The 16,795-nt window shown below is 52.7% G+C and overlaps 1 protein-coding gene across 1 annotated transcript in view; it reads right to left on the bottom strand.

Moving 5' to 3' along the window:
- Positions 1-16,795, bottom strand: part of PI4KA (phosphatidylinositol 4-kinase, catalytic, alpha) — a 162,328-nt gene that overhangs the window by 12,545 nt on the left and 132,988 nt on the right. The window contains exons 32-41 of the mRNA XM_011987359.1: positions 13,289-13,447; positions 12,890-13,041; positions 12,583-12,690; positions 11,820-11,947; positions 9,333-9,452; positions 9,073-9,152; positions 8,754-8,947; positions 6,469-6,559; positions 5,897-6,064; positions 5,156-5,209 (exon numbers count right to left, since the gene is read on the bottom strand). Of these exons, the coding sequence (XP_011842749.1) occupies positions 5,156-5,209; positions 5,897-6,064; positions 6,469-6,559; positions 8,754-8,947; positions 9,073-9,152; positions 9,333-9,452; positions 11,820-11,947; positions 12,583-12,690; positions 12,890-13,041; positions 13,289-13,447 (1,254 nt within the window). The remainder of the gene's footprint in view (positions 1-5,155; positions 5,210-5,896; positions 6,065-6,468; positions 6,560-8,753; positions 8,948-9,072; positions 9,153-9,332; positions 9,453-11,819; positions 11,948-12,582; positions 12,691-12,889; positions 13,042-13,288; positions 13,448-16,795) is intronic.

Genomic DNA, 16,795 nt, shown 5'->3' with positions numbered 1-16,795 from the left:
CTGTCAGCCAGGCTCGGAGGGCCCTCTCCACGAGGAGGGCCTTGTCAGTAGCTGCTGACTCCCGGCATTTGGAAGGCCAGGAAAGAGTGAGGCCCAGTGGTTCTAGTGGTGTGGCCAAGCTCTCCAGGATTGGTGGCGAGTCCAGCTGGTGGCCAGGTCAAGTTCCAGCCGGCTGGTGGCTGGGACCTGAGGGGCAGGGGTGCAAAACGGGCTTCAGTCAACCTTTGTCTCCTCTGTGTCTTCTCATGGGTTTAAGAAGCACAACTCTCAAACCAATTTCTGGGGTTGTCAAGTACGAGAAAAAGCAGGCTGGGTACTAAAAACTCACTTGTTAGCTGGTTGTTTAGAACAATGTTCCAAAGTGACAGACAGGTTCCAGAAACATGCAGATACACCTCCTTCACAAGTTGACACATTGATATGATTAGGCTTTGTGTCCCCACCCAAATCTCATCTTGAATTGTAATCCTCAGGTGTTGAGGAAGAGACCTGGTGGGAGGTGACTGGATCAGGGGGACGGTTCCCCCACGCTGATCTCATGACAGTGAGTGAGTTCTCAGAAGATCTGACGGTTTTATAAATGTTTGACAGTTCCTCCTACACACACACTTTCTTTCGCTTGCTGCCAGGTAAGATGGACCTACTTCCCTTTCTACCATGATTCTGCTTCCTGAGGCCTCCCTAGCCATGTGGAACTGTGAGTCCATTAAGCCTCCTTTCTTTATAAATAAACCAGTCTCGGGAAGTTCTTTTTTTTGAGACATAGTCTTACTCTGTCACCCAGGCTGGAGTGCAGTGGCGCCATCTCAGCTCACTGCAACCTCCACCTCCCAGGTTCAAGCGATTCTCCTGCCTCAGCCTCCTGAGTAGCTGGGATTACAGACGCACGCCACCATGTCTGGCTAATTTTTGTATTTTTAGTAGAGACAGGGTTTCGCCATGTTGGTCGGGCTGGTCTTGAACTCCTCACTTCAGGTGATCACCCCCCTTGGCCTCCCAAAGTGTGGGAATTACAGGCATGAGCCACTGCACTCGGCCAGGAAGTTCTTTATAGCAGTGTGAAAATGGACTAATATACACATCTACGGTCACCAACCTAAGGATCTCTCCTCCTCTTCCTTCTTGGTCATTTTCCGCCACTCACAGTAGTAACTCCAGTTTTTCTTTTTAATTACAAAATTTTTTTTTGTTTGTTCCTAGAGCCGTAAGTTTCAAAACTCCAGTTTTAATTCCATGCCCTAGGTTTAAAAAGGTGAGCTGGCCTTTCTGGGTAGCCTCCTGGAGTCTATGGACACTGATATGGTGAAGTATCCCTTGGATGGACATTTGTGACCTGGGTGAGGGGGGGTGGTCTTACCACACAGGCATAAGTCCTCGCTTTGGGTTTCCCAATTCTAACCCAGAAAATGGATCTAAAGATAAACTATGAATGTTCAATGTGTAGTGCTTTTTAAATATAAGTTTGCTTTATAATTGTGTAAACAATGACAGAGTTCCAAAGTCAAAATTATTAAATATGGTACATATCTGTTACTTCCATCCTGATCTCTCCCTCTTTGGCCATTTTTATTAACTTTTGATTTACTGTTCCCTTTTTTTTGTTTGTTTTTGTTTTTTGTTTTGAGATGGAGTTTTTTTTTTTTTTTTTTGGTGAGATGGAGTCTTGCTCTGTTGCCCAGGCTGGAGTGCAGTGGCGCATCTCAGCTGGCTGCAAGCTCCGCCTCCTGGGTTCACACCATTCTCCTGCCTCAGTCTCCCGAGTGGCTGGGACTACAGGCGCCTGCCACCACACCCGGCTAATTTTTTTTTTTTTTTTGTATTTTTAGTAGAGATGGGGTTTCACCATGTTAGCCAGGATGGTCTCCATCTCCTGACCTTGTGATCCGCCCGCCTTGGCCTCCCAAAGTGCTGGGATTACAGGCGTGAGCCACCGCGCCTGGCCTACTGCTCCTTTTTTTCAAAAAAAGTATAAACAAATATGTATATACATTTGTATTGCCACAAGTGATATAAGTTTTTTTAAACTTAAAAAAAATTCCAGGCCAGGGATGGTGGCACACACCTGTAATCCCAGCACTTTGGGAGGCCGAGGCAGGTGGATCACCTGAGGTCAGGAGTTCGAGACCAGCCTGACCAACATGGTGAAAACTCATGTCTACTAAATACAAAAAATAGGCCGGGCATGGTGACTCATGCCTGTAAACCCAGCACTTTGGGAGGCCAAGCGAGGTGGATCACCTGAGGTTAGGAGTTCAAGACCAGCTTGGCAAACATGGCGAAACCCTGCCTCTACTAAAAATACAAAAATTAGCCAGGTGTGGTAATGCACGCCTGTAATCCCAGCTACTTGGGAGGCTGGGGCAGAAAAATCACTTGAACCTGGGAGGTGGGGGTTGCAGTGAGCCGAGATTGTGCCACTGCACTCTAGACTAGGCAACAGACTCTGTCTCAATAAATAAATAAATAATAACAATTATTATTATTTTGAGACCGAGTGTCACTCTGTAGCCCAGGCTGGAGTGCAGTGGCGCAATCTCGGCTTACTGCAAGCTCCACCTCCCAGGTTCATGCCATTCTCCTGCCTTAGCCTCCCTTGGTAGCTAGGACTACAGGCGCTCACCATCACGCCCAGCTAATATTTTCTATTTTTAGTAGAGACAGGGTTTCACCCTGTTAGCCAGGATGGTCTCGATCTCCTGACCTCGTGATCCGCCCACCTCGGCCTCCTAAAGTGCTGGGATTACAGGAGTGAGCCACCGTGCCTGGCCATTAATTAATTAATTAAAAAAATTAACCGGGTGTGGTGGCACATGCCTGTAATCCCAGCTACTTGGGAGGCTGAGGTAGGAGAATTGCTTGAACCCAGGAGGTAGAGGTTACAGTGAGCTGAGATCACGCCACTGCACTCCAGCCTGGGCAACAAGAGTGAAACTCTGTCTAAAAAAAAAAATTTATATACATATACATATACACACACCGGCTGAGTGTAGTGGCTCATGCCTGTAATCCTAGCACTATAGGAGGCCAAGGTGGGTGAATCACCTGAGGTCAGGGGTTTGAGACCAGCATGGCCAACATGGTGAAACCCCATCTCTACTAAGAATACAAAAAATAAGCCAGGCATGGTGGCATGCACCTTCAATCCCAGCTACTTGGGAGGCTGAGGCAGGAGAACTGCTTGAATCTGGGAGGCAGAGGCTGCAATGAGCCGAGAGTGCCACTGCACTCCAGCCTGGGCAACAGAGTGAGACTGTCTCCAAAAAAAAAAAAAAAAAAAAAAAAAAAAAAAAAAATCCCTAAAAATGGACAGCAAGAAAGAAACCAGGGAAACTCGCTGAGTCCTGAGTTGGTACAACCAGACACAGAAGAATTGTTTCAGGCAGCCTTTCTCTGGTAGCCACCACCAAGAGTTCACACAGAGGCCCTGGGCACTGGCTCCCCTCCCCACTGCCTCTGGACCTAACCCTTATGCTAGGCCTGTATGGAAGCAGAGAGCCAAGCAGTCAAGGGAAAATAATGTGGGAGGGGAGCCAGGGGGAAGGAAACAGGTCCCTGAAGAGAAGGTGCCTCATGACAATCCTGTAAGTTGCCACCAGTGTGAAGGCTCCAGCTTGGTGAGTGTGGCTCCACACATATCACTGCTCTGAGGTGCAGAGAGCGTGGCACCACCTAGTGAGGGCAGTGAATGATTTCACAGGACTCAGTCTTTCAACAGAGGCTGGCTGCTGTTCTAGAAGCACTTTGGTCTACAGACTCTAGGGCTAGCCCCTGGGACACCCAGTCATGGCACTCAGCCAGCCCATAGGTGGGCCACGTGGTGAGGGCTCAGCCAGGACACATGGAGTCTGCTGCCCAATTCAGTCAGGGAAACAAGGCCAGCTCTGGGGTTGGGGAAGAGGGCAGACAAGTTGCACTCAGACACAGAGTGCAGTGGGCGGGCTGGCACGAGGGCACAGGAGGCTCAGGCTCCTGGCTGTGGTCACTCTCATGGATATTTTCTGTGCCACAACCTGTGCTGAGTACCTTAAGTCCACAGACACTGTTATGGGCTGAATTATGTCCCTTCAAATTCATATGTTATAGGAGCTCAGAATGGTACTATATTTGGAGATAGGTACTTTATAGAGGTGATTAAGGTAACATGAGGTCAATAGAGTGGGTCCTAATCTAGTATGATGGGTGTACTTATAAGGGGAGATTAGGACACAGACACACAAAAGGATGACCCTGTAAGGACTCAGAGAGAAGATGGCTATCAATAAGCCAGGGAGATGGGCATGGTGGCTCAGACCTATAATGGTGGCTCAGACACTTTTGGAGGCGGAGGTGGGCAAACTGCCTGAGCTCAGGAGTTTTGAGACCAGCCTGGGAAAACATAGCGAAACTCTATCTCTACAAAAAATGCAAAAATTAGCTGGGTGTGGTGGCGCATACCTGCCATCCCAGTTACTTGGGAGGGGTAGCGGATGAGGTGCTGAGGTGGGAGGATGGCTGGAGCCCGGGAGGTTGAGGCTGCAGTGAGCTGAGATCATGCCACTGCACTCTAGTCTGAATGACACAGCGAGACCCTGTCTCTTAAAAAAAAAAAAAAAAAAAAAAGCCAGGGAGACAGGCCTCAGAAGGAAGCAACCCTGCTCACACCTTGACCTTGGACTTCTGGCCTCCAGAATTCATGGGTTTTTTGTTTGTTTTGTTTTTTGGCCTCCACAATGCTGAGAATAGACATTTCTGTCATTTAAGCTGCCCAGTCTGTGGTGCTTCACTACGCAGCCCTGGCAGACTAATGCATACGTCACCTCGTTAATCTTCCTCACCACTTCTGGCTGAAGAGAGCAGGATTCAGGGATTTGAGGTGACCCCACCAACGAGAGGGAAGCCTGGCCAGGCTGGCAACAGCCCCAGAACCGGCTCACTCCGCAGAGCATGCTTGGGCCTCAGGGTGAGGCAGTGGGTGAACATGGCTTCCCCTGGCATGGCACTGGGTATCAAGAGACAATCACAGAGGCTCGGGTAGGGGGAGCAAGGGGACTGCTGGGCAGCCCTGTCCCTGAGGAGGCTCTGAGGAGCCTGTGAGGGCCGGGGATAGACCAGGCACAGGCTGGGTGTGGAGCACACTCTGCAAGTGAAGAGGACGGCCATGCAGGTGCAAGCTTACCTTGTCGTACCTGAGGGCCTGCACGATCTGGGGGATGTAGAAGAGGATGGCGTCCTGTGGAGGAGAAGCAGAGTTGGTCATGACTTCTAAGAGCAGAGCCACCCAACCCTATGGCCCAGGTCCTGCCTCTGCTTCTGCTCTGCCCACAGCAGGGCTGAAAACTGGGGAAAGCCCGGAGGATGGCGGGCAAACAGACTGATGGCTCAGAACACAGGAATGGAGGAAACAGGTAAAAGGAGCAAGGCTCCTGCTCTACAGTGAGTGGGAGGGCCTCACGCTCCTCACTGGGGAGCCTGCCTCAGGAAAATGGTCTGCTGTGGGTCAGACTCTAGAATATTCCAGAGGCCTTTCTCCACCATCATCACAGCTGTCTCGTGGGCTCCCTGGGCTCCCACAAGGAGGGAGGGACCCTCCATGGGCAAGGTCACTGTGGGGTTCCAAGACACAGCTGCACTGCCATGTGGGTTGTGCACAGCTGCTGCGCTGCCTCATAATCAAACTCAAGTAAACTGTATGTCTTTAACTCGAACACCTCACTCAGGTCAAAAAACAAATGTAACTAGAGAACACATTTGAATTAGAACTAAATCCATCTTCTACAACTACTTGAACAAAAACAGGGAAAGGAACAGTATGTAATGGGGTGACCTCATGGCCAGTGGTGGGGCCTGTGCCTCTCTCCAGGTAAGACCCCTCCTAACAGTCCCACCAGAGGCCAGCTCAGCAGGGCCCTGGGCTCACCGGAGGGAAGGACCGCAGGACTTTCACCCCGTACTGCGCTGTGAGAGGGTGCGGCGGGTACATGCTGGAGAAGTAGGAGAGGCCCGTGGGTGGGTCTGTGGGTGCCCAGCACAGCACATGGCTGAGCTCCGGAGCGTCGGCGTCGATGGTGTGCCAGGTGACCAGGAACTGCGGAGGAGGTGGGGAGATGCTGTGGCTTGGGCAGTCCCGGGACCTCTGGAGATACCTGGCCCACTAGCCACACCACAAGGATGGTCATGAGAAGTGATGTTTCTAAGCATCTGTAACCATGTGGAAGATGCTTCTGATGTGTTATGGAAAACAGCGTAACTGCAATTAGGGTGAAGTGCGTTACATTTTCTTCTACTGTAAACAAATAAATGCTACAGACAAGCAATAGACAACACAGGAAATCAGAAAAATCATGAATAGTACTGAAGTTGCCACATGGCTATTTTTGTCTCATTTCCAGTTTCAGGCATTTTTGTCTCATTTCTAGTTTTGTCTCATTTCTAGTTTCAGTGCTGTTTTGTGCAGTTTGAACTCAGGCCCTGGCACATGGGCTACACTACCTTGATCGCTTCAGGCACATCACTAACGGCTCCTGGGTCCAACCGAACGAGACGGGTCACTTCATTCCCGATGGCTTCTGTGTTCTTAAACCTACAGGGCACAGAGGGTATGGGTGGTGCTGCCTCGCCAGGGAAACCGCGCTCTCCCACACAGTAGAGGGAGGGGAGCCAGAGGGAAACGCTGAACTGGAGGGATTCACATCAATACCAAGTGACGGCTTGGGTACAAACAAATAGAAAGAATGAAGACCTGCTATTTGATAGCACAACTGGGGGACTATAGCCAATAATAATTGTACATTGAAAAATAACTTTAAAAGAGTGTAGGCCAGGTGCAATGGCTCATGCCTGTAATCCCAACACTTTGGGAGGCCGAGGCGGGCGATTCACAAGGTCAGATCGAGACCATCCTGGCTAACACAGTGAAACCTCGTCTCTACTAAAAATACAAAAAATTAGCCGGGTATGGTGGCGGGTGCCTGTAGTCTCAGCTACTTGGGAGGCTGAGGCAGGAGAATGGTGTGAAGCCGGGAGGCGGAGCTTGCAGTGAGCCCAGATCATGCCACCACAGTCCAGCCTGGGCGACAGAGCGAGACCCCGTCTCAAAAAAATAAAGAGTGTAACTGGATTGTTTGTAACTCCAAGGATAAATGCTTGAGGGGATGGATACCCCATTCTCTGAGATGTGCTTATCTCACATTGCATGCCTGCATAAATACAGACGTCTATTACATTTGCACAGAAATTTTAAAAAAAGTTTAAATAAAAAAATGGTTAGCCAGGTGACGGCTAAATGTTCTATTATGTCACTAACTAGCAGGTCTGAACATTAGTGCTTTTTTTTTAAAAAAAAGCATTATTATCCGCTGTGATGAAATGCTAGAACTTTCTTAAAGAAACACAAATTTTCCTACACTTACTGTTCAAAACGCTTCCTTTCACCATCCTTGTCCTAAATCTCCTGCCTCTTATTCCTTTTCCTACCATATCTTCCCCTGACTCTCCACAGCTACCCATCCAGTGAGTCAGTGTCTCAGTCCACAGTCCAGGGGCCACAAGGCACCTGGCCCATGAAGGGGCAGCTACTAGTTTCCAGGTGTTCCCACCTCAGGCTAATGCAAGGCAGATGCCCCACGAGCACTGTGCTTTGAGGCAATGCAGAGCTGCTCTGCGATCCTACTCCAGAGGATCAAAGTAGGGCTGGAGGGAGGATGCAGTACACTGGCAGGTCTGGGCTCACAACGGAGAATCACCCACCCTGGACACATTCATGGGAGGCTGTGGATCATCTGGTGGAATTCTCTTTTTTTTTTTTAGTAGAGACGGGGTTTCACCGTGTTAGCCAGGATGGTCTCGATCTCCTGACCTCGTGATCCGCCCGTCTCGGCCTCCCAAAGTGCTGGGATTACAGGCTTGAGCCACCGTGCCCGGCCGGAATTCTCTTTCTTTTTGGAGACAGAGTCTCGCTCTGTCACCCAGGCTGGAGTGCAGTGGCGTGATCTCAGCTCACTGCAAGCTCCGCCTCCTGGGTTCACACTATTCTCCTGCCTCTGCCTCCGGAGTAGCTGGGACTACAGGTGACCGCCACTGTGCCTGGCTAATTTGTTTTGTATTTTTAGTAGAGACGGGGTTTCACCGTGTTAGCCAGGATGGTCTTCATCTCCTGACCTCGTGATCCACCCGCCTCAGCCTCCCAAAGTGCTGGGATTACAGGCTTGAGCCACTGGGCCCGGCCCCATCTGGTGGGATTCTAAACAGGGACTCTGCAGTCCCTCTCAGCCACCATCGGTCTGAGGTTCTGTTCCTGTAAGAGCTGCCACAGGCAGTTCACAGGAATGTGGCTGCTGTCTGCAGCATGTGCCTCCTCCGAGTACTCTGCCACTGAAAGGTGACATCCAGGAACAAACCCAAACCCTCCCCAAGGCGGATCCGGCAGCCACCTGCCAGGAGTGACAGCCTTCACATGCCTCCTATCCGGCATGAATCAGATCTTGGCTCTGAATTCACCCTGCTGCTACCTCCCTAGGCTCCAGGTGCTGCAGCACCCCAGGCAGGCATCTGAAAAGATCACAAGGGTTGCTGGGTTATCTCTGCACAGAAGAGCTGGGGGAGTGTCCTGGCGCTTCATGATCAAAGTAGCCTGCTAGACTACTTCCTGACCGTCCTTGAGAGGGGCTGCAGGGTGCTCCCCAGCATTCATGACCCAGCTGGCAGGCGCCCTGCTCTGGGCCTCTGGTGAGGCCTGTATCAGGCCGTGGTGCCTGGGGGCGTGCCTGGGGGCCCACCTGGCAGGCAGCTGCACAGCCAGGTAGGGAGAGATGCTCCAGGCCAGGTTCACGTTGTCCTTCCACTGCTTCTCACTCAGGCTGATGTACTTAGATCTCCAGTTGGCCACGCTGTTCTCTCCGGCCTGGTCTAGCTCCAGTTCTGGGGCTGACAGTGGGTTGTACCATGTGATGAGCCGCTCGATCTCAGTGGCCTGGCAAGATAAGATATAAGGCCTGATATGCACGCCTTCTGTGAGTGACCACACACTGCCCCAGCCACCAGGTGTTGTACGGGCAGGTGGTGGGCAGCAGGCACAGCTGCACCTGTGGGCCTCACCAGCAGGGACAGCAGCAGCGTCCTTCGCTTCATGTAGTATTTGTGTAGCTGGGAGCCCCGGTTGGTTTTCTTAGACATGCCTAGGAGGAAAGACAAAGCACAGGTGTAGTCCTCAGATGCCACCTGCCTGCCCTGAGTTTCTAAACCTAGAGGAAGCTTGCAGTGCTCTGTTCTGTTGTCTGAGCAAGTGTCCATCAAGTAGCTTGCAACCAGGATGGTAACTTGTATGTGAGGGCCCCAGGAGCATGCCTCCCACTGACCTGACTTCTTGGAGATGGTGGACATGCCACTGGACAGGGGGTAGGTGTTGATCCAGCCTTGGGTGGCTTGTTGCCGAGAGCCAACAGTTATGTCCAGGTTGCTCCGGGTGTCCTGATTATCTGAGGGCAAACACATTGTTGATTCTAGAGTGAGGTGGCTCAAGAAAAGGTATCACAAAAAGTAAACTAATATTCACCAGAGATAAGGCAATCAGTGGTACAGTGGGAAAGAGTCCTGGAATTGACTGCAGGAACAAACCTGTCTGGATGGTGAGTTTTCCAAAAGCGTGAGTAATTCTTTAACTATTCTAGATGGAATGCTTAAACATTTTAATTATATTTCTTCTATCCTTTTCAAATATTTTTTATTTAATTAATTCATTTATTTATTTTTGAGATGGAGTTTTGCTCCTGTCACCCAGGGTGGAGTGCAATGACACAATCTCAGCTCACTGCAACCTCCACCTCCTAGGTTCAAGCAATTCTCCTGCCTCAGCCTTCCGAGTAGCTGGGATTACAGGTGCCTGCCACCACACCCAGCCCATTTTTGTATTTTTAATAGAGACGTGGTTTCGCCATGTTGGCCAGCTGGTCTTGAACTCCTGACCTCAGGTGATCCACCGGCTTCGGCCTCCCAAAGTGTGGGATTACAGGCGTGAGCCACCGTGCCCGGTCTATTTTTCATTTTTGAGAGGGAGTCTCGCTCTGTTGTAGTGCAGTGGCGCAAACTCGGCTCACTGCAACCTCTACCTCCTGGGTTCAAGCTATTCTCCTGCCTCAGCCTCCCAAGTAGCTGGGACTACAAGCGCCCACCACCAGGCCTGGCTAATTTTTGTATTTTTAGAGAGATGGGGTTTCACCATATTGGCCAGGCTGGTCTCGAACTCCTGACCTCAGGTGATCCACCTGCCTTGGCCTCCCAAAGTGCTGGGATTACAGGCATGAGCCACCGCGCCTGGCCTTCTTCTATCCTTTAAAATATTATAGGCTGGGCACAGTGGTTCATGTCTGTAATCCCAGCACTTTGGGAGGCTAAGGCAGGTGGATCGCTAGAGGCCAGGAGTTCGAGACCAGTCTGGACAACAAGGCAAGACCCCTATCTGAACAACAACAATAATAAAAATTAGCTGGGGGAGCTGGCATGTGTCTGTAGTCCTAGCTGCTTGTGAGGCTGAGGTGGGAGAATCGCTTGCACCCAGGAGTCTGAGGTCGCAGTGGGCTATGATTACACAATTGCATTCCAGCCCGGGTGACAGAATAAGACTCCATTTCTAAAAAAAGTAGAAAATAGAATAAAACAAGTATCATAATTTTCTTGATAAAGGATGGCAATTACCTGATCACCGGTAATGTATAGTCCTTTAGCAGGGTGATAACTTGAGGGCCTGTGGGGCAGACTGTAAGGACTGTTTGCCCTCTTCTAAGTGGAGCCAGAAAGCTGCCTCAGAAAATCACTGCATCTGCTTCTTTCTTTCCTTTTCCTGCTAGTCAGGTTGTCACCCGTGGGTCTGCTAAAGAAAACCCTATTGGCCAGGCACAGTGGCTCACACCTGTAATCCCAGCACTTTGGGAGGCTGAGGTGGGTGGATCATGAGGTCAGGAGTTTGAGACCAGCCTGGCCAATATGGTGAAACCCCGCCTCCACTAAAAAATAAAAAAATTAGCCAGGCATGGCGGCACACACCCATAGTTCCAGCTACTCAGGAGGCTGAGGCAGGATAATTGCTTGAACCCAGGAGGCAGAGGTTGTAGTGAGCCAAGATCGCGCTACTGCACTCCAGCCTGGGTGACAGAGTAAGACTCTGTCTCTCAAAAAAAAAAAAAGAAAACCCTCTCTCTCGTCTCTCAGTCTGTGCTTAGTAATCAGCTAGGTACTGGGAGAACAAGGGCATGGCCTCCTTGGAGCTGTTTGCTGCTTGTTTGTGTGGTATGTTTCCCTTAAGCATTCCCTTCCCTGGAATGCTGTGCCCCATCCACCCTGCATGCCTGTGCAGTCTTTCAGACTCAGATCAACTGTCATCTCTTCCAGAAAACCATCTCTGACTCCCCACTCTGGAGGGGCTGAGTGTCTATCCCGAGGAGTGCTCCCACAGTCCCCCCATATTGAAATCACCTGTCCATTTGACTGCCCCCTACCAGACGACAACAGACCACACCCCAGTCATGTGAGTGCACTAGCCTCAGCCCAATCCTGGGCCGTCAGCTGCTCAGAGGGGTGTGTGAACGCAGCCGGTGCCAGTGCAGGGAAAGTGCGGAGAGTGGAGTCTGCTCAGGGTCCTTGGGTGCGGGTTTATGCTTCTCAGCTTAGGCTGGAGAAGCAGAGCCAGGCAAGCGCCGGCCTCCAATGACCGTGCAACACAGCCAAGGCCAGGGCTCAGGGGGCTCTAACTGCTTCTCCATCCCTACCTCTGGGACCCTCAGGGCTGCCCACGTTGCACCCCTGTCCTGCCTGCCTCCACCATGAGCGGCTGCACTGCTGAGGGTTACCTGGGGGAACAAGCTGGCTGGCGGTCAGGTACTTCTTATCTGAGAACATGGCGGTCCAAAATTTAATCATGATGCTTATGTCTTCACGCAGCCGCTTCTCTCCTTGAGTAGGGAACTTTGGGGGACAGCTTCAAACAACCATAAGAGGACAAGGGCTGAGTGTCTGGAGTTGGGGACTAGAGGCCAGTCACACAAAGCAGTGAGAGGTGATGTACACAGTTTCTTAATGACAAAGGGTCAGCCCAAAGCCCGTCATTAGCAGGGATGATCTGGCCCATTCCCATGGGAAGGTGTGGTGGCTCCGGAGCCCTCTTATGCCCTCCTCCCTCACTGCCCACAGCAGCCCCTACAGCTTTCCACCGAAGCTGCGCTTGTGGCAGATCAGGGCAACGAAGCTGCACTCATACAACAGCACAGTCTATGGGTGCAGAGCCCCAGGCAGTGGGTGTTTGCAATTCTTTGTGCAATAAGCCTTCACATTAACAAGGAAATTAAATGGACGCACTTAATCTCCTAAATCAGTTGAACTGAGGGAAAATTTGCCTACATCTCGCTGGGAGGCTAGCTCTCAGTACACAGGACACATGCACAGGGCTGAGGGTATTTAAATCCAGGGGGCTAGGGCTACTGAAGGAGGAGGTTGGTGAGCACAACTGGGCAACTGTGTACTCCTGTGAGTGACTTCCTGGGGGTCTGGGGCGGTAGAGCACTTGCAGGGGCTGGGCCATCCCTGGACACTGCACAGCACACCTTGGGGAAGTACCTGAAGTAGTCAAAGGCGGTGGAGTAGATCTTCTCGCGAAGCACATTGCGGATGGTTGCATTTGGAACCACGTCGGCATGCAGGAGGGACAGCCCCAGGGTCAGCAGCCTGTGAGGGAGCCCGGGACCCAGTCAGAGCAGGAGCCTGGCCTGGGGCCAAGTTCACCCTCTGGACTCTCTTCCCTGCCCTTCCAGGAGCAGCTCACTGAAATGTGTTCCCTGTCTACGGAAGTACTGTGACACACAGACACCCCACGACACACTGTACACACCAGGGGCCCCGTGCTCCCCAGGAAGAGGGCCCTCACTTGAAGCGGGGCCCGATGGCCGCCACATGCCGGTTCATGCTTCCCTTGGCCCCGCCGATGTTCAGGGACATGGAGCGCTGCAGCAGGCTGGAGAAGATCTCCACTTGGTCAGAGCTGCAGTACTTGGCAATCTCAAACCGCTGCACCAGGAACTGAGTGAGAAGAGGAAGACACTGTGGTGGTGGGGCTGCGCTGGGCTAACCCTGGGACCGGCAGAGACAGCTGAGGAGGGGCTCTGGGCTGACTGGCCGGGCTTGCCAGAGGCTGGAACAGTCAGCCCCTGAGGTCACAGCGTCTGAAAACCTGCAGGCCTCGGGTTCGGCTACCCCCACCCCAAGAACAGTCCTGGCCCCCCCAGGTGGAGCACCCCAGAGCCTTGGTGGGGGAACAGGCACGTACGTCGATCCAGATGTAGTGGGGGGTCACTTCAGGAGGACAGGGTTTGGGTTGACTCGCTTCCGAGGCGGCCAGGGGGTCTGCTTCCTTTATCTCAGCAGAAAACAGGCCAAACTTCTGCTCCACCGTCATGTGCCAGGCCCCTGCCATCTCCCGCATGAACTACAGGTACAGAAGGAATGTTAGCTCCTCTGTGAAACACAAAAAGGGGCTACTGTCATGTTTTCTCTAATTAAAAAAAAGGAACATATGCTCACTGAGTAAGATTTAGAAACCGAGAAAAGTATGAAGAAAAAAATGAAGATCGCCTATAGTCCCACATCCCAGGGTCATCCGTGTCAGTGCTTGGTGTATTTTCTCCAGCCTCTCGAGGCTGCATTCTACTCAACCCAGTTCATGGTGTGGACATTGCAGGGTGTGAGATGGCAGCACCCGGGATGTGCCTGATGCCCTGACAGGCACTGGGTAGCTGACTTTTCTCTATAACCCTGAGAACCCTCTGTAGCTGTGAGCGGGAAGACTCCTGTGGGGGCTGCTGAGCTGACAAGGGCAGAAGAGGGTTCTGGATCCAGAGCCTGGCTCCTCCTCTCCACCCCACACAGACCCTACCCGATGCCTTCATCCCACTAACCAGATCAGGAACAGCCCATGGAGCTGAGGAGAGCCTGCAGCCACCATGGCTAGGCCTGGGAGCCCAAGCTCAGGCTGCTCCCACGGCCCAGTCATGCTCAGCCAGGTCCCCATTCCTTGGGGAGGCATGAGGGGTGCCCAGAGGGAGCAGCATAGTGCCAGGGAGACACCTAGGTGCTGGAGAGAGTAAGAGGTGCGGCTCACATGTGGAAAGCCCCCACAATTTCTGGGTGTTTCTACAAGGAGACCAAGAAACAGCATTTGGCGTCTGGCCATAGAGGATTTCTATCCCTCTATTGTCCCAGCAACACCAACTCCTGCAAGGGCTCCAGGCGCCTGTGCAGACGTGGCAACAAGGCCCAGTGAGCAGAACACACACCGAGGCTCCTCTCCAGTACCCATCCCCTCCCTTCTTCCTCATGAGGTGGATCAGGGTGGCCACGTGGCCAGTCACGGAGCTCTCAGCCAGGCTCCCTGCTGGCTGGGGCAGCCACTGTTCTCTCCGGCCACTCTAATGAGCCAGGGAGAGCGAACTGGGCAAGGCCCTGGGAATGCACGCCAGGGTGAGCTTCATAAGGTCAAGGCAGCTGGCCTCTGCCTTTTGCACTCTGCTCTTGTCTTCCTTCCTGCTGGGAGGCACAGAAGCCATCTGGAAGCCGTGAGGGTAGAGACAAAGGCCACATAAGCCCAAGATGGCCAGGAGCCGACAGGAGCCTGGGGCGGGGCTGCACTACTCTGTCTGCTGCTTCCCTCTAAGCTGCCCGTGGGGTGAGGACTCCTGGGGGACGAGACACTAGAACCACTAGAACCTGCTTTCTGTTTCCTGAAGACCGATGTAGTCTTATGGAAACAGACAAGGGAGCAAAAAATGTGTCGGGGGGAACCCCAGAACTTCCAGGGATAAGAAGCCACGGCAGAGCCACACTCCCACCTATTTGTTAAACAACCACATCCTGGTGGCTGCCTCTGTGCCAGGGCCTCGTGGGCTCTGGGCGTGGTGCCGCAAATGAAGACAAACATGACCACACAGTCTACAGTGGGGACCACAGACAATAAGAAATAAGCTACACACACTGAGAAACACTAAGAAACAGTGCGAGTGAGCGTGTGACAGACCTGGTGGCCAGGGAGAGCCCTGGCAAGGAGGGGACATCTGAGATGAGCCCTGGAGGAGATGCAGGAGTGAGGCGCAAGGCACGGCTGTCTGAGAAGAGGAAGTGTATGACACGGCTTATGGTGGGAGCAGCCCAGGAGGGCAGCTTCAAAAGTGAAGCTGACGGGATGTGCAGAGAATCATCCGTGGGAAGTGCAGGCCGGACCCCAGCATGGCCACAGCACAGCAAGCGAGGGGAGGAGAGGGGATGGAAGTTGGGTGGGAAGGGGGCTTGCAGGTCACAGAAACAGGCCCGCCTTTGAGTCTGTAGGGGGGCTCTGATTCCCCCCTGGCTTGCGCCAGCTGCATGTGGAGAAGGGGAAGATGCCTGGGGGTGGGGAGCAGGAGGCCAGGCCAGGGGGCAGCAGCTGGGATGCTGGGACTTGTCAGATCCTGGATAAACCTCAAAGGTGAAACTGATGGGATGTGCTGAGAGTCATCTGTGGGATGTGCACAAGAGGAAGTCAAAGATGTCTGAGCAGAGGGAAGGACCTTGCTGGCATCTACAGTGAAGGGAAGGACCATGCTGGCATCTACAGCGAAGGAAGGGGCCATGCTGGCATCTGTAGTGAAGGGAGGGACCTCGCTGGCATCTACAGTGAAGGGGCGAACCTTGCTGGCATCTATAGTGAAGGGAAGGGCCACACTGGCATCTACAGCGAAGGGAGGAACCTTGCTGGCATCTACAGGGAAGGGAAGGGCCACACTGGCATCTACAGTGAAGGGAGGGACCTCACTGGCATCTCACATGAAGGGAGAGACCTCGCTGACATCTACAGTAAAGGGAGGGGCCACACTGGCATCTACAGTGAAGGGAAGAACCACCCTGGCATCTACAGTGATGGCAGATGGGCGACCAGTGTAGGGGTGTCTGGAGCTGAGGTTGGACCCATTAGTTGGGGCTGCTAATCAGTTCACCACGTGGGCTGTGGGCCAAGCCACCGAAGGGATGCACCTGGACTAGGGGTGACTGGGCTAGGTAAGCAGTGGAGCTGGCCAGACTGCCCAGGCAGGAAGGAGGAGCCCTGGGGCATGCCAGTGCTGAGAAGGCCCTGGGCTCAAGAAGGTCCCTTTATTCTGGAGGACGAAAGGGCTACAAAAATTACAAAGGCCTTAAGTCCCTGGGAAGGACTGTTAGGCTCCCACAACAGTTGCTTTCAAGTCCCAGTGCTCTGAAGGAGGCTGTGAGCAGCTTTCCCTGAGCTGATCTGTCCTCCTACCACCTGGGACCTGCTAGTGATATCCGTACTCCATCTGCCCTGCCCCAGGGGTCCCCGGAGGCTCATTCAACCCACTCTTATCTGAGGATCAGACAGGGAGGCCAGAGGTTCAAGGGCACCTAGACTAAGGAAGTGGAGAGGAGAGGAACGGATCCGGGCTCCGGAGCCCCAGGCACAATGTGAGGGCTGACCTGTGATCAGGAGCACCCCCACTGCCCTGTGAAATGGGAACAGCTGCAGCCCCTACTCTTTTTTTTTCTGAGACGGAGTCTCGCTCTGTCGACTAGGCTGGAGTGCAGTGGTGCAATCTCAGCTTACTGCAAGCTCCACGTTCCGGATTCACACCATTCTCCTGCCTCAGCCTCCCAAGTAGCTGGGACTACAGGCGCCCGCCACCTCCCCCAGCTAATTTTTTGTATTTTTAGTAGAGACGGGGTTTCACCATGTTAGCCAAGATGGTCTCGATCTCCTGACCTCGTGATCTGCCTGCCTTGGCCTCCCAAAGTG

This window comes from Mandrillus leucophaeus, unplaced genomic scaffold, assembly GCF_000951045.1.
Source record: "Mandrillus leucophaeus isolate KB7577 unplaced genomic scaffold, Mleu.le_1.0 Scaffold308, whole genome shotgun sequence".
Classification (NCBI taxonomy): domain Eukaryota; kingdom Metazoa; phylum Chordata; class Mammalia; order Primates; family Cercopithecidae; genus Mandrillus; species Mandrillus leucophaeus.
The sequence above is the reverse complement of the archived record's forward strand: the minus strand, read 5'-3'. Positions and strand labels throughout refer to the sequence as shown.